General features: G+C 37.1%; 1 protein-coding gene across 1 annotated transcript; it reads left to right on the top strand.

Moving 5' to 3' along the window:
- The first annotated feature begins 10,073 nt into the window (after positions 1-10,073).
- On the top strand, positions 10,074-12,851 carry LOC147507629 (cysteine-rich receptor-like protein kinase 10). The gene is made up of 6 exons (XM_086600339.1): positions 10,074-10,273; positions 10,997-11,118; positions 11,245-11,449; positions 11,568-11,805; positions 11,953-12,103; positions 12,261-12,851. The coding sequence occupies exons 2-6, from the start codon at positions 11,044-11,046 to the stop codon at positions 12,612-12,614; spliced, it is 1,023 nt and encodes a 340-aa protein (XP_086456465.1). The 5' UTR covers positions 10,074-10,273; positions 10,997-11,043; the 3' UTR covers positions 12,615-12,851.
- The last annotated feature ends 3,563 nt before the right edge of the window (positions 12,852-16,414 follow it).

Genomic DNA, 16,414 nt, shown 5'->3' with positions numbered 1-16,414 from the left:
AATTAGATCTAAGCAATAGATAAATGACAAAATCGAATTTGATCAATAATAAACTACTTGATTTATCTAATGAAGCAATAACAATATTTTAATACTTTAAATTAAAACAAGGTAAATGAAAACTAATAAAAATGGAGATTCAAAACTAGATCTAGATCTAAAAACTAATCTAGATCTATCTTTTTCTAACCCTAAACTCCATTACATTAGCTTCCTAACCTAACTGCCATTAACAAAGAGTTAAGCTTTTGTTTTTATCCTTTCAGATCCAAAAATCGTGCATGGGCTTGGAGCCATGTTTTGGGCCAGAGAATCAGGCCCAAAACCCAATTCTTTCGGTCCAAAAAGGCCTCTTCAGCTGCAGTTCGCTTCAACAGACTTTTCGTCCACTTCTGCTCCTCTGATTGGGTCAAGACTTGGACCATTGGAAAGCTCTTTCCGAGTCGGTCGTTTTGACATAAGGTAGGCCCAATTCTGAGGTCTGAGTCTAAAGATATGGTCTTCGGAAGTTCTGCTGACTGTTGATCCTTTATCTCGCTAAAGTGGCACATTTCTGCACATAATGGACTTTGAAGCCTGAAATGCATAAAAACACGTAATCATTATTAACTCTTACTTATTATTCACATAATTGGTCTAACAGTATGATTATTAAGGGGTTAAAACTACAGTTTTGGGCTCTTATCAAACCACCCCAAAACAAAGATTTTGCTTGTCCTCAAGCAAAGATGAGAAATTAGAATAAGTGACCAAAAATGGAGTTCTAACTACTCTCGTTTATTTGAGTCGCGATTGCATTGACCATATGCAACAAGGCCTTAAACCACTAGGAATTCCCTAGTGGGCCGAGTTATAACCCTCGTGAGAGTTTTCCAATGAAGGTACTCACAAACTTCATCTATACTACAACGACTAAGAAATAAAACTATTGTTTTCTCATTCATGTCTCAACTATCTATACATCTCACTAGCAAATACATAAGAATAACCCAAATCGAAACCCTAAGCTAATATATGCATAATAATCAATCATCTAAAATAAACATATAACAATGAGTAATACTATGAAATGTAATAGCGGTGTCCGTTTAAAAACTTCGGAATAAGCGTCCTTAAGTAGGTCCTCACATAAATGTCAAGACAAAACCACTATGATTTTTCCACTCAAGTTTAGCTACTCCGAATGTAATGCAGTGGGCACACTTTACCTTACAATCTCAATGACAAACAAAGGAAGCGAGTCGATCAAACACATCCGCCACTTACTATCACACTAACCTATTCCTAATTGAGCTAGAGGTCTTTATTAGGTGTTGTTGATTAGGAGATGGTTTTAAGAAGGAAGAAGGAAATGGATATACAAAAGGACAAGTCCGAGATAATAGAGTCTTCATATTATGTAACTTAGAGAAAACCTTGTTATTTTCTTTTTGCTTCTATACTTTGTTTCCATCCTTAGCCATATTTTTTTTTTTTCTTTTCTTTGGCTTTTGACTCCCTTTTATTCTATTTTTGGAGTTTTTATTTATTTTTTATTTTTTTTTTCTTTTTCTTTTCTTTTCTTTGGATGGAAACTTCTTTTTTTTTTCTGAAGCAACTAACTAATTTTTGTTTACACGGGTTTTCTCTTCTTCTTTTTCTTCACTCATTCTATTCTCGGACTTATTCTAGATTGGGTAAGTTGAATTTTTTTATTTTGTTTTGTTTTTTTGTAACGAGGGTAAAGGAATTGTGGTTTATGGAAGGCTAAAGAAAGCTCGAGGAGGGCGACTAGCGGAAAATAATTCATAGGTTTGAATTTTTGGCTATATCGATCCAAAGAGGGCCTAAATTCTCGCTTTAGGATATGGCATAGTGATCAAGCAAGTGGGCGTGTGATTTCTCTATCCGGATTTTACTTCTCCCTTGTGTCATTTCTCAAATATTTCGCTTCATATAAGGCTTTTAGGCTATATTTTCCACAGGATTTGTAGAATAAGTACTCTAGCCTAGATTTGAAAACTTACTACTAACAATCATAGATACTCATGTAATATATTTATAGATAGATGCAAAGATTATTACCTACATATTAACCTAAGTTTCTAACAATTATTACGATGCAAAAAGCTACGTTGAGACTTCTAGATTGTTAAGAGCATAGAGAAAAAACAATACCAATATTCCTAAGTGTATAGCATAAACTTATTTATTTATATTTTTGAAATTTTTAACTTGAAAACAAATGCATATTATACATATCTATATCCTAACAGGATGTCTTAATTACCGTGTTTCTATGCCCCCCAACAAGAAACATGCTTTGTCCTCAAAGCATTTAAATAAAGAGGGTAGAAAAATACCATGGAAATCGTGAAATTCGGAACATCTGCAAAACAAGGTTAGAATATACTAATATAGGAAATAAAAAAAAAGCGACGCAACTCTATAAAGAGTTCCACCCATTATGGGGTTAACAGAATTAAATTGCTTGGGACATAAGCAGACACTAACTGAAACTAAAACTTACCTCCACTCCAGGCGTTTACTCGTCATCCTCCTCTTCTATAAAGAAGTGAGGTTCCTTCGCATCTGCCATGCCATTATAATTTGCCAAGCTTGCCGCCATTTATCATCTACGGATCCTAACCTATTAAAAAGCACTTGGTGGGATGGGGTGTAAGGTGCAACTGATGAGGTTGTATCCTCCACCCTTGCCAAGTCATTACGCGGAAAGATCGAATAATAGAATTGGTGGGTCTCACAATGTCGACCCCAACCTAGTCCGTGAAAGCGGGCACAAAAACAGGGGAAGAAACATAGTATAATCGGCAAACTAATATAGGCATAAGAAGATACTTATGCCTCATGCTATGGGCTCGTGCTAAACTAGACATTAAAGGTCTTAGGAAGGTCATATAGCGGCGTTCCTCAAATAAAGCAAAAAGGAAAACATCGCCAAGTGGCATCATTCGCGAGAAGAAAAAAATGCCACTCCCCTAATATGTTTAGCATGATAAAGAACATTACCAGTATCACATTAAGGGACAAGCTACCAAAGGCTCGTTATATGTCCCTTGGTCCTCTACGGAAAATGCGGACCCATAAGCCTCATGCAAAAGTCATAAGTGTAGACATGCATATTATCTACCCAATAGCATCATGGGTCTTGTATTTTAAAATGCATGGCAAGTCCAAGAACAAATGCTAGCAAGAACCAAAAGCGGTTCCCAGCTTACGTGTGTGATCACCTCACAAAACCAAGCACCATAAGTAGTGCTTTGAAACAAATCTTTGAAAGACTGTTCGGTATTATTGTAGGAGATGTCATCTCAAAACTACGCTCTGGAACAATTACGAAAATCACCGGAACAACCCGCGGAAAACTGGAATTTTTAAATCCACGGAAGTCGAGCGCCGGAGCCTTTCAACTAAGGCGCCGAAATCGCTCTGTATTTAAATTCCAGTGTTTGAGGCGAAGTCGCTTCGATATGAAGGGCGGTCGGTCGCTCTCTATGATTCCGATATGAGGCGGATTCGGCGGCTCGATGAGGCGGTCGGTCAGGTCCGTCCGATTTGACTGGTCGCGCTTCGAAATGAAAAGGCGGTCGCGCTCGACAAAATTCTTCAAAAAAGTAAAGGCTCGACAAAGCCGCGTAGTAAAACGAAACCGGAGTTTAGAGCAAAAGAAGGTAAAACTTGGAGTGGAAAAACGTTTTTTTTTTTTTTTTTTTTTTGGAGCGAGGTGGGGGTAAGAATAGGAAGTTTAGTGATCAAGCATGGAAAAACCAAACACCCCACCCCCCAAACAAATTTTTGAAAACAGGTTTGTAAAAATTTGTTTTAAAACGTCGGTCTTTTAAAGTCGATTCCTAGACTTAAAGTGATATATATGTATTTACATGCAGTTTCCCATATATCAATAATCTAAAAAAGTTGTGGGTCTTTCCACAAATAATTAACATGGAATGCACCATCAAAACGAAATTAAGCACCAAGATTTCCTATGATGTTAGCTTAGTGGAATGAGAGTAAAGCCTTATAGATCTAAAACCTAATCGAGCATACGGTTTCTTCTTTATCCTCCTACGAAGGGAATGCCAAGTAAATGAACATGAGAAAATTGATGGTTGTGGAAGATCGTGGGATGTGGATAATTTTGAGAAGGGAAAAATGGAAAAAATGAAAAAGTGTCCGGTGGCTTGTCCTTGGGTGTTACTTCTTCACTAGTTGGTTTTAGATAGTTATGAAGCATAGGAGAAACACCAAGGTCAAGTACAAACTCAATGGTTCTTTGAAAAGGTAGAGGCGAGGAACATTAAGTGATGGAAGGTGAATGAGTGACATGAGGATGTGAGGTGGGTGAATGGTGTTCAACTAGTGTTCTTAGGTCTATATCATCAGAGGCCTTGAGATATGCAAGACATTCCTCAATAGATGGGTAAGAAGAATCACTGGGATAAAGGGCAAAAAATTCTTCTTCCGTCATGGCGTCAAGAGATGAATGGATGTCATAGGAGAGAACTTCATGAGGCAAAAAAGAAGGGTTGCAAAAAAGAGTCGAAGGAAATCCTCCTTGATGTTATCTATGTCTAGGGAGTAGAAATTGTGATCCTTGTCTTCTTCCATAAGAGGGGTATCTACTAGTGTGGGGACTAAAGTGTCAGCCGCACTAATGTGAGGTACAAAACTCTCAATGGACTTCACTTCTCCTTCTATAGCAAACCTAGTTGTCCACTGTTTTTGTCTAAACATGTTAACTTCTACTGAAAAGATTTCCAAAAGAAAGAGTCATTGAGCCATCCCGACAATTGATTTGGGCATTGGCGGTTGCCAAGAAAGGGCATACCCTAAGATGATGGGAATGGAATCATGAGCAACTTCGCGTGTCAAGAATAACAAAGTCGGCCGGATAGTAAAAATCCTGAACTTTAACGAGAATATTTTCAACTACACCCTTGGGATACTTAATAGAACGATCGGCTTTAACTGCAAAGTCATTTTGGTTGGTTGAAGTTTTGTTAGACCTAATTGTTTATATAAATAAAAAAGGAGTAAGTTAACACTTTCGCCCCAGTCTAATAAAGCGGTTGTTATTATGAAGGTATCACCTAAGGTGCATTATCTGATAGGGGCGACCGAGGGTCCTTGTACTTAACAATTCCGTTATGTTCAGATAAAGAGGGATATTGTTGATTAAGAATGCTTAGAGTGGGGTATGTTGGTTTTCCTCTTCTTGGTGCACAACTCTTTTAGAAACTTAAGCGTGTCGGGTAGACTTTTTATAGCTTCTAGAAAAGGTAGGTTTATAGTCAAATTTTTAAACACTTCCCTAATCTCATCAAAATTCTCGTCATTTTAAAACACAACTAGTCTTTGGGGATATGGTGCTTTATCGCTATTTTTTAGCGAAGGGATAAAAGTATTATTAGGCTTTGTTTATCTCTATCCGTTTTCCATCTAGGTATCCATATTGGAACCTCTACAGGTGTAGGGTCTTCACTTTCTATTATTGGATCTTGTAATGTTTTCCACTTTTGGTTGTGGTTTAAGCGATACTTCTACAGTTGTAGGTCTTGAGTTTCTATTATAGTATTTGGTATGGTATCATTTTTAGTTTGTGGGTAATCTTTAGGCATAGTCACTTGGTTATCAACTACTCTCCCGAGCGAAGGGTAGTGGATTTGCCTGTAGGTCCCCTTGGTTTATATTACCATTACTTTGAATACTTTTTATTTCGAAGGCGGTGTTTGTTGACTTAGGATTAGGCATTGCTTGACTTGAAACACGCCGGTTTGGTTTGGTTATTTTTTGGTTAGAAGACATGTCAATAACCTTTTGGCATAAAGACTGCATCATTTGCATTGTTTGTTTCATCATATTAGAGTTTTGATCATCTTTGATCTTTCATTAAGTTGGAGTTTTGTTGCATAATTTGATTTTGTTTCTCCAACAAGGTCACTACTACTTTTGTCATGTAGATGGTTGTATTGGAATTAAAGCTTGTTGGCGTTCATGTCTTGATGTTGATAGTTTTGGGTTATGGGTACTAAACCTCTATTCTCGGTCACCTAAGTTCCCTTGTCCTTGATGTTGAGTTAAGCTGGTTGAAGTGTGATGGTTGTGGTGGTGTTTGTGCATAGACAAGAGGACAATAGAAGTCGGAATGCTCAAGACTACAACAGACATTACAACGAGTAGAGTTAATGTTCATGGTGGAGTGGGTTGTTGTTGAACGAGATGGCATCTACCTTTTTAGTGAGGGCATCGATAAGAGTTTTAAGCTTCGGGATCATGTTTAACCTCACGAGAAGAAGGAGAGGAGCGGGAGGAATCGTTACCTCCCCAATTGTTGTTCCTCTTAGATTGATCTTCTAAGAATGTAAAAGCCTCCAAGGCTCCTTTACTAAGAAAACTACCCCCAGTCATGATATCTAGAACCTCCTTATGATAATGTAAAAGCCCCTTGAAGAAAGCACGAACAAAGCGTGTCTTTCGCAAGATTATGATGTGGGCATTCAATGAGAAAGATCGATGAAGCGATTCGAGGCCTCTGAAAAGGATTCATGAGGATTACGGCGGAAGAAATGAATCTTTTGAAGCATTTCATCTGTCTTTAGTGGTGGGTAAAATTGTTCCATGAACAATTGAACAAGTTGAGCCCATGAGTCCACGAGTTTGGTGTTTTGGGCAGTTAACCAAGACGCCGCCTTTGTCGGCTAGGGTGAAAGGAAACACCCTAAGTTTAACTTGATCCGGACTTACGCTAGGATGATGGAATGTAGTGAGAACTTGGTCTATCCTACGCGTGTGCTTTGGTAAGGCTTCTCGTGGTCTAAACCATGAAAAACCGGTAACAAGTTAAATATATTAAGGGGATTCGAAAATCCCCACTAGGTCTACAAAAACGATGCGACTTAGGGCCATCGTTTAGGGCTTTATAAAAATCAGAGAGAGGAGTCTCTTGTTCTTTAGCCATTGATGCAGGTGTAGTGTGTGAAATTCTAGATAGGCGTGTTATATTTATTTCTACGAAAAACAAGCCTGATTATACTAGAATTAAAACTCCTCTGACAGAAGAGGCGAGGAGTGGAAGAAGAATACACGAATGCCTCCTTTCTGCAGCGTTTGAATAAGCGTCTTGTATCACGCGATTTCAGTGTATTTAACAAGTTAGAAACACTAAATAACTTTAAGGAATAAAAATTTGCATTTTTCTGTGAAAATTGGGCTGTTCACACTGAATTTTCCCTTGAGGGCGCGAGTGGGCGCGAGTTGGGCGCGAGTGCCCTCTGTTTTGTCGAATGTCCAGTGTTTTGGGCGCGGGTCGCGCTCGGTTTGGGCGCGGGTCGCGCTCCAGGGTTTTCTAGTTTTAGGCCTTTTATCGTACTCCAAAAAATCTGAAATTTTTACAGTAATTTTCTAAGACGTCTATCAAGTAGCCTGTAAAATTTCAGATCGATCGGAGTTGCGAAAGTCCCTCTACAGCCCTTCAAAGTTTGCGTAACGGTTTTCGGACACAATACAAACAACCGAATGGTTAACCCATCAAAACAAATCCAAAAATTTCCAAATTTTTACTGGAGACTCCTGAGAGATTTTAGTTGTTCCTGTAAAAATTTTAGAGCAATTGGATGTCTACAACCTCTCCTTATTGGATGGTGTTCCAGATATTAAGTGTTTGCAACACTGCAGAAACACACTGGAAACACTCTACTATTTAGGAGGTCAAAACAAATCAAAAACTCATCAAATTTTTACTACAAACTCCTGGATTAGGACAGATACTCCTGTAAAAATTATAGAATTTTTAGAACTCCCTAAGTAACCTTACTTGTCTGTTTTTCAAGAACATACGGTGTGAAAACTGAAATGCAGTACTGTAAAGATCGTATTTGTTTTTACAAGGTAAACCAACTCTGAAAAATCTGAAAATATTCTAGTAAATCAACAACACATTAAATATTATGTATGAATATTTTCAGAATTTTCGAAAATTTAGAAATACCTTCACCGCAGTGTTTTTCTCTGTGAATCCATGGCCCCTATGCACGAAAGCGATTGAGCGGTTCGAAAATTCAAGAAATAAGAATGAAAAATTAAAGGGTGGGGTGGGTAGAGAATGGGGGATTGCCCCTTGGATTCAAGCAATTGAATTCTTGTCATGAAACGAGATTAAGATGGCGGCCATTTTTTGATAAATGTAAAAATAATAGAATCCTAAATATTAATGCTACAAGAACACTAATCGTAATCCTACCGTTCTTACGTTTAAATCAATTCTTCTTACTCTCAAAACATATTCATGCAATACAATGAGTAAGGAATTAGTTCAACTCTTAAACCCTCAAGACTTAAATAGAATTCAATTATTCAAACACAAGGAACGATTGAGAGTGATGTGTTTGGTGTTTAAACTAAAACTAATTATAAATTTAAGACAACTAAATCTAAAGATTCTAACTTTATGAAATTTAACAAATAATAATTAAAATCTAACATCAATAACTACGAAATGACTAACAACCAAGAAATGAAATTAGATCTAAGCAATAGATAAATGACAAAATCGAATTTGATCAATAATAAACTACTTGATTTATCTAATGAAGCAATAATAATATTTTAATACTTTAAATTAAAACAAGGGAAATGAAAACTAATAAAAATGGAGATTCAAAACTAGATCTAGATCTAAAAACTAATCTAGATCTATCTTTTTCTAACCCTAAACTCCATTACATTAGCTTCCTAACCTAACTGCCATTAACAAAGAGTTAAGCTTTTGTTTTTATCCTTTCAGATCCAAAAATCGTGCATGGGCTTGGAGCCATGTTTTTGGGCCGAGAATCGGCCCAAACCCAATTCTTCGGTCCAAAAGGCCTCTTCAGCTGCAGTTCGCTTCAACAGACTTTTCGTCCACTTCTGCTCCTCTGATTGGGTCAAGGCTTGGACCATTGGAAAGCTCTTTCGAGCGGTCGTTTTGACATAAGGTAGGCCCAATTATGAGGTCTGAGTCTAAAGATATGGTCTTGAGGAAGTTCTGGCGACTGCTGCCCTTTATCTCGCTAAAGTGGCACATTTACGCACATAATGGACTTTGAAGCTGAAATGCATAAAACACGTAATCAGTATTAACTCTTACTTATTATTCACATAATTGGTCTAACGGTATGATTATTAAGGGGGTTAAAACTACAGTTTTGGGCTCTTATCAATGAACCGATTTAAAGTGGCTCTCGAGTAATCGAAACCACGCAGGCGGCACCAATGTAAAGGTGTGTTTTGGGTTTCTTGTTGGGACCGGGTTAAACATGAGCGAACTGCCTACGTATCCTCTCGTTGGTTTTCTCTTTTCCTTTCTTTCTTTTCTTTCTTCCTTTTCTTTTTCTTTCTTCCTTTTCTTTTCTGAGGAGAGAGGAATCAGGGCGACGTAGTTCAATCAGGTGGTATTTATAGGCTTAGGGAAGTATCAATCTAGAAGACACGTGTGTATATGGTACACGTGTAAGGTGGAGATCGTGAATGAGTGTTGAGCGGGTTATATTATAAGTCATGTACTGATTGGGTGCTGACGAGGTTACCCCTATTTCCCGGGGATGGGTAATGATTACCCTTGATGGTTATCATTACACGAGGCATTCTGCCATGTGCTCGTACTGAAATATCTTCGTCCTCCTTTCTCGTAGGTCGCTCTTGGAGGTCGCTGTACCGGGGTGTTCCTGAGGGAGCTGCTCACAGTTCGGTCTCGAGGGTCGGCGTCCTGAGTTCGCTTACGTTGCACGCGTGCATGATAAGATATCGCTCCCCTACATATATGGTTTGGTCATGTGTACTAGAGATTTATCAGCTACTCAATGCTTTCCTTGTCTACAAAGAATGATTGGATTTATACCAACTTGTTGTAACAACAGTGTAGGAGCCCAGATTGGAAGTACAACCTGTAATATAAGATATGAGATCTACCCATTCTTTCAAATTTCATCGTCATCTCCACCTCCACCTCCACCTCCACCAGTTCAAGGTTCACCACCGCAATTTAATTCAGGTAAAATTGAACTATAGGCCTGCTTACTAGGACGACTGTGTTATTGGAAAAGGATTGTATTTGAGTATTGGATCATTTCTGAAATTTATAGTTGTTTGTGCAGGAACTGGAAATGGCAAATCTGTCAACGTTGTTGCGATTGTTGTTCCAGTAACTGTTGCGGTTATTTTAGTTGCAATTTGCGCATATATTTTATAACTAGGAGAATCAAGAAGAACAGGAGGAAAAGGAAAGTAGAATTGATTTGTAAGATGAATTCTATATTCTATGGATTTTGTTTTTTAACTTACTGATAATAGCCACAAGCATAGGCTAGTATATATATATATGATGGAGGGGTTCTAGGGACATATTTTATCTTAATACGTAAACAAACTCAAAATCGTTAGGACATTTATAAGTTTTGGACAAGGCTAATTTTTTGTAGATATGATCTTATAACTATTCTAAACATTGTCACAAATAATAAAAAAAATCAAAAAATTTCAAACTTGCCAAATGTAGTTAACAATTTACAAAATTTGACGTTCATTTTCACCATTTTTTATACTATATTTGGTAAGTTTAAATTTTTTTGATTATTTCTGACAATATTTAGAATAGTTAGGAAATTATATCTACAAAAAATTAGTCTAATCCAAAACTTATAAATGTCCTAACGATTTTGAGTTTGTTTACGTGTTAAGATAAGATATGTCCCTAGAACCCCTAGATTCGCACCATCTAATTACTATTAATTAACAACATATAAAATACTAATTATATCCATTTATTTGAATTTTCCCCCTTAACGCTTAAGTTAAGTTAGTCTATCAAGTGATTAATCTGATTAGCTAGTAAAAGTTGTAAACTAGTGTAATGCAAAGAACAAAACATGAGGACTAAGATAGCTAGCATCTTTAATTTAATCTTTGATTAGAACTTGTTTCCTGATTACATCAATCCATTAATTATCGTTCAATTATGTAGACGAGAATGATATCAGAAGTGAAGACTCCTTGCAATTTGGTTTGAATATGATAAGGACTGCTACAAATGATTTTTCTGATGATAATAAGCTTGGAGAAGGCGGATTTGGTGTAGTATACAAGGTAAATTTAGTTATATAACCTTAGATCTATTGCATTTTTATCAAATTTGAGATTTGAGAACTGTTTTTGAAGGTTTGTGTGGCAACTATAGTTCTCTTAATATATATCACTTGTTTACTGGGTGAGCTTCTTGATGGGAAGGAAATAGCAGTGAAGAGGCTCTCTAAGAATTCTGGGCAAGGCTCACTAGAATTTAAAAATGAAGTTGTTTTGCTGCATAAGCTCCAACATAGGAATCTTGTTAGGCTTTTGGGATTCTGTTTGGCTGGAGAAGAACATTTACTTGTTTATGAATACGTTCCAAACATAAGCCTCTACAAATATATATTTGGTTCGTCTCACTGATCCAGTATGCTTTATTTGTGTCTCCTAAGATATCCTTGTACTAATGGCCTTGTCTAAAGATGATGTAATGTGGTTTGTTAATTAATTCTCTACTCCTTTTACAGTTCCACCTAGAAAGGAAGATTTGGATTTGGAAAGGCGCTACAAGATCATAGGAGGGATTGCTCAGGGGCTACTTTATCTTCATGAGGATTCTCGACTCAGGATCATCCATCGAGACCTCAAAGCTGAAAATATTTTATTAGATGAGGAGATGAATGCCAAAATTTCTGATTTTGGGATGGCAAAGCATTTTGGAGTAGATCAAACTCAGGGAAATACAAGTAGAATCGTTGGAACATAGTAAGTTTAACAAATATAAACCACTTTGTTATTTTATTTGAAGTGGCATATTACATTTTTGCATCAATATTACATCTTCGATTAACTGCTCTAAAATAAGATGCATTTTTGGTTCCCATCTAAAAAGAAAACTAATTGTTGATGTAGTGGGTATATGGCTCCAGAGTATGCAATGCATGGACAATTCTCGATGAAATCAGATGTGTTCAGCTTTGGAGTCCTGGTTTTAGAGATAATAACTGGTCAGAAGAACAATTATTTTTATGATTCAAAATGTGCCGAAGACCTTTTAAGCTATGTGAGTATGGCTATGGCTATGATTTATCCTTTTTCTTTATTCTCTTTAAGTGACTGTCCTCACTATAAGAACAAAAAAATACATACATTCTTGGACACAGTCCAAGATACCACCGCTTTTAGTTTTACTGAAATAATCCTATGATGAATTGCTGCAGGCATGGAGGCTGTGGGAGGAAGGGAGTGTTTTAGAGTTGATAGAACCGACACTGAGAGAATGCTATTCAAGAAATGAAGTAATGAGATGCATACACATCAGCTTGTTATGTGTTCAAGAAGATGTAGCAAGGAGACCTACGATGGCATCGGTTGTTCTAATGCTAAACAACTACTCTGTCACCTTTCCATTACCTACTGCACACGCATTTTTTGTAGGTAGGAGTAGAAAGGAACTTGGCTGGAAAACAGGGGAGCGTGGACCAAACACAAATGATTCAAGCCAATTAGTTCTGCCAAACCAATCTATTAGTAGTTTCATATCAGAGTCCGTTACCGAATTATACCCTCGTTAACACTCATGGATGAAGAGTATTATGAATTAGAATATATATGGTACTTATTTGTTAAGGTTGCCTTTCGAGACATTTTAATGGAAGTAATCATGATTTTGGACACACCCATAAAAACACTCTCCGTACTCCAATTTTAAAATAAATAAATAAAATTATTTTAGACATATTTAGATTCCTAAATTACCCTTGTTTTTTATTAGATGTACCCAAGACAAAACAAGTCATTTATTTAATATACATCGTGGGACCCCATACTAAATCCTATATACTCTACGATCTTCACTTGTAACTGAAAAATAACGTATTCTTCTTCTTCTTTCAAAAGAAAAAAGTGATATTGATTTCTTCTTTCAAAAGAACGAATACCTAAAAGACGTGTGGTTATTATTATTATTTTTAATCATTTTTGCTCCTATTGGAAATACCCCAAATTAATTTGGGAGATATTATTAGATTGAGGCGGTTATTGGGGTATGACAAAAACTTAAGTTAGTTATGGGGTACGGGAGTGTTTTTATGGGTGTGTCCAAGATCACCCTCTACAAGTGAATAACATTATGAGCCATCTACACTACAAGTGACTCTTTTTTCATAGCTACTGTAAGTTTGAAGTTAACTATGCAATGTAGAAATGTAATACTTGGTTAGACTGCAGACAAACTTTTGTTCTAATATATCCTTAACTATATATTGGATCGACTCGGCTTATAATTGGAGGGAGCGGGGGAATTTATATTAGAATATGAGGGCGTGCACCCCTTGTTTTCTCTTGGTTTGAGGGCGTGCGCCCCTATACGTAGTTGACATATGTAAAGTCCCACGTTTTTATAAGTGTGAACTATAAGTCAAACTCATCCGTATCTAATATGTTCTATTCTCATGCTTTGTGTTACTTCACACCCAAGGTAGGTTAGTATAAATATGTAACTCTGGGTAGAGAACAAAAACTCTCTAATCCTAATCAATCTCTAACCAACTCAATTTCTATCAATTAATCAATCTCTGTTCTTCTTCTTGGTATCTCTCCATCTCTCAATGTCACAACTCTCCTAACATTACCACTAACATGGAATTTAACATGGTATCAGAGCGTCACGTTCAAATCTAAGTTTAATGGTATGCTAGGAGAGAAATCTCTCAAAATCAATCAAAATCAATTCTTTTTCAATTTTCAATATTCAATTCAAGTTTCAATATTTCTCACAAGAAGAAGTTCTTCTGTTTTGAATCATAGGCTGCGCTCATCTGTATGAAAAAACTTGTTTTTGCCGATGTTCGTTGATCTACTATTCTCTTCCTCTGTTGGAGATTTTCTTTTCCGGTGAGCAAATCTGGTGATGTTCTCGTTGATTCTATTCTTATACTCTAGGGTTACTGTTCACGGTACTGTTCATATTTATTGTTCATGGTACTATTCATCGCACTATTCATCATGATTGTTCACGACAATGTTCATTGTATTGTTCCCCGATACTGTTCATCGCACTATTCACTGGTACTGTTCACAAAATTCAACCGACTAGTTCTAATCCGAGGGTGTGCGCAATTATCATTCAATTATGCAGACAAGAATGATATAAGAAGCGAAGACTCCTTGAAATTTGATTTGAATATGATAAGGACGGCTACAAATGATTTTTCTGATGATAATAAGCTTGGCGGATTTGGTGCAGTATACAAGGTAAATTCAATTATATATGAGCTTCGCTTTGGTGTCCGACCAACATGCTAGCTTGAACAACCGTATCTTGTCGTAGTTGATCCAACGACTTGTGGGCATCGGCCAAAACCACCCCTATTTGAGATATTCCAAAATTTTGATAGTTTGTTGAAATTTCGGTCTAAAGCCCAAGCCCATTTTCTCACTAAATTTTCTCCCCACCTATAAAAAGAAACTTATGGTTAGGGTTGAGATAATATCGAGAGATTCATTTTCATGAGAATTGTGGGAGCTCTATTGAGCTAGGGCTTGAGTGAGGTTGTTTGTTCTTGATTATAGTGTGGATGTAGGTAATATTTATAGTGTGGATGTAGGTAACATTTATCGAACCACCTTAAATCTTTGTGTCTCTTTACATTTACTTTCATACTTATTGCTTGCTATTGATTGCTTGTGGATTGAGTAGTAGCATTTATTGATTTATTGAAGTTTGTTGTGATAACTACCAAAGTCTTGGGTGGGTGATTTCCTTAGTGTGATCTCCAAGAGAAGTCATTTGGGATAGAGAGTAACTAGGTTGAGGTGTGACTTCCTAGTGAAATCTTCCAACAAGTGGTATCGGAGCTAAAGTTATTTGAATCATAGTACACAAGGTGTTTGAGGAAAAGACTACACCTTTAGTATTGCACCAAAGTTATGTTGCAAGCTAAGTGTTTGTAGAAATTCCTTAGAGAGATTCTCCACCGTTGCTTGGTTCAAGTGGAAGTCATGACAAATGATAGAGAAAGCTACAAGATAGAGAAGTTTGATAGTACAAACTTCAGCTATTGGAATATGCAAATTGAAGACATACTCTATCAAAAGGATTGGATGGAAACTTTGATAAGTGAGAAGCCCGAAGAGATTCTGCAAGATATATGAGATTTGCAAGATAGAAAGGCATTGACCACAATTCAATTGAGTCTCTCGAAGTCGGTAGCTTTCAATATTAAAATCGAGAAGACGGCAAAGTCTCTCATAGAGGCACTTACTACCATGTATGAACAACCCTCCGCCACGAACAAAGTCTATTTGATCACCAAGCTCTTTAGTATAAAAATGTCGGAGGGGACCTCCTTCAAGGATCATCTAAATGAATTCAACCAAACTAAGGACCAATTGGAGTTGGTTGAGATTACATTTAGTGATGAGGTACTAGCTTTGGCGATACTTGGACAATTGCCTCCAGGTTGGAAGGCGACTATGGTGACTATTAGTGGCTCCGCGTGCATGACCAAGTTGAAATTTGAATATGTTGTTAGTATGGTACTAACCGAGGAAATCTGGAGACATGATAGTCCTTCAACATCGGGTCGGCATTGAGTATCGAAAGTAGAGGAAGAAATTCATACAAGAGTTGTGGTAAGAAAAAGGGGAGGGGAAATCGCCCCTCAATTGCAAAATGTTGAACACAATCCTCGAGATATAAGTGAAGTTATATGCTACAATTGTGGTAAGCCTGACCACTATAGTAGCAACCTGGCACCAAGAAACAACAACAACATTAAGAACAAGAAAAATAATTAAGAAGCTAATGTTGTTGAGATGGTAGATGATGCTTTAATATGTTCGAGGGAGCATAAGGAGTCTTGGGTACTTGATTCTGGCACATCTTTCCATGCTATCTCACATCGAGAGTTCTTTGAGAACTATACCGAAGGTGACCTTGGAACGGTCTTTCTCGGTGATGACTAACCTTGTGACATTGTCAGCAAGGGTGACGTGCATATCAAAATGAATGGCTTGTCATGGTTATTGAGGGACGTTAGACACGTTTTGGATTTGAGGAAGAATTTGATTTCTGTGGGGCAATTGGCAAGTGAAAGATTTATTACAATCTTCACCGATAACACTTGGAAGGTCTTAAAGGGTTAAATAGTTGTTGCAAATGGAAAAAAAAATGGTACTCTCTATATGACTACACATGGTTGTGAGTCGATTGTCATGGTACATGGGAAAGAGGATCCGAATGTTTGTCACCGCAGACTTGGTCACATGAGTGATGAGTGAGAAAGAAATGCAAACCCTTCACTCTTCTGGTAAACTCCCAAAGTTATAGTCGACTGAAATTAACATCTATGAGAACTATGTATTTGGAAAG

Source organism: Coptis chinensis, chromosome 3, assembly GCF_015680905.1.
Source record: "Coptis chinensis isolate HL-2020 chromosome 3, ASM1568090v1, whole genome shotgun sequence".
NCBI lineage: Eukaryota > Viridiplantae > Streptophyta > Magnoliopsida > Ranunculales > Ranunculaceae > Coptis > Coptis chinensis.
Note: the sequence above shows the minus strand (reverse complement) of the source record. Positions and strands in the feature narration are given on the sequence as shown.

Bases quoted from the DNA above. Each gene is read 5' to 3' on its own strand.
- LOC147507629 (XM_086600339.1), top strand. From the start codon at position 11,044: ATGATAAGGACTGCTACAAATGATTTTTCTGATGATAATAAGCTTGGA. The intron at 11,119-11,244 runs GTAAATTTAGTT...TTACTGGGTGAG, and splicing joins GATTTGGTGTAGTATACAAG to CTTCTTGATGGGAAGGAAAT. The intron at 11,450-11,567 runs GTTCGTCTCACT...CTCCTTTTACAG, and splicing joins CCTCTACAAATATATATTTG to TTCCACCTAGAAAGGAAGAT.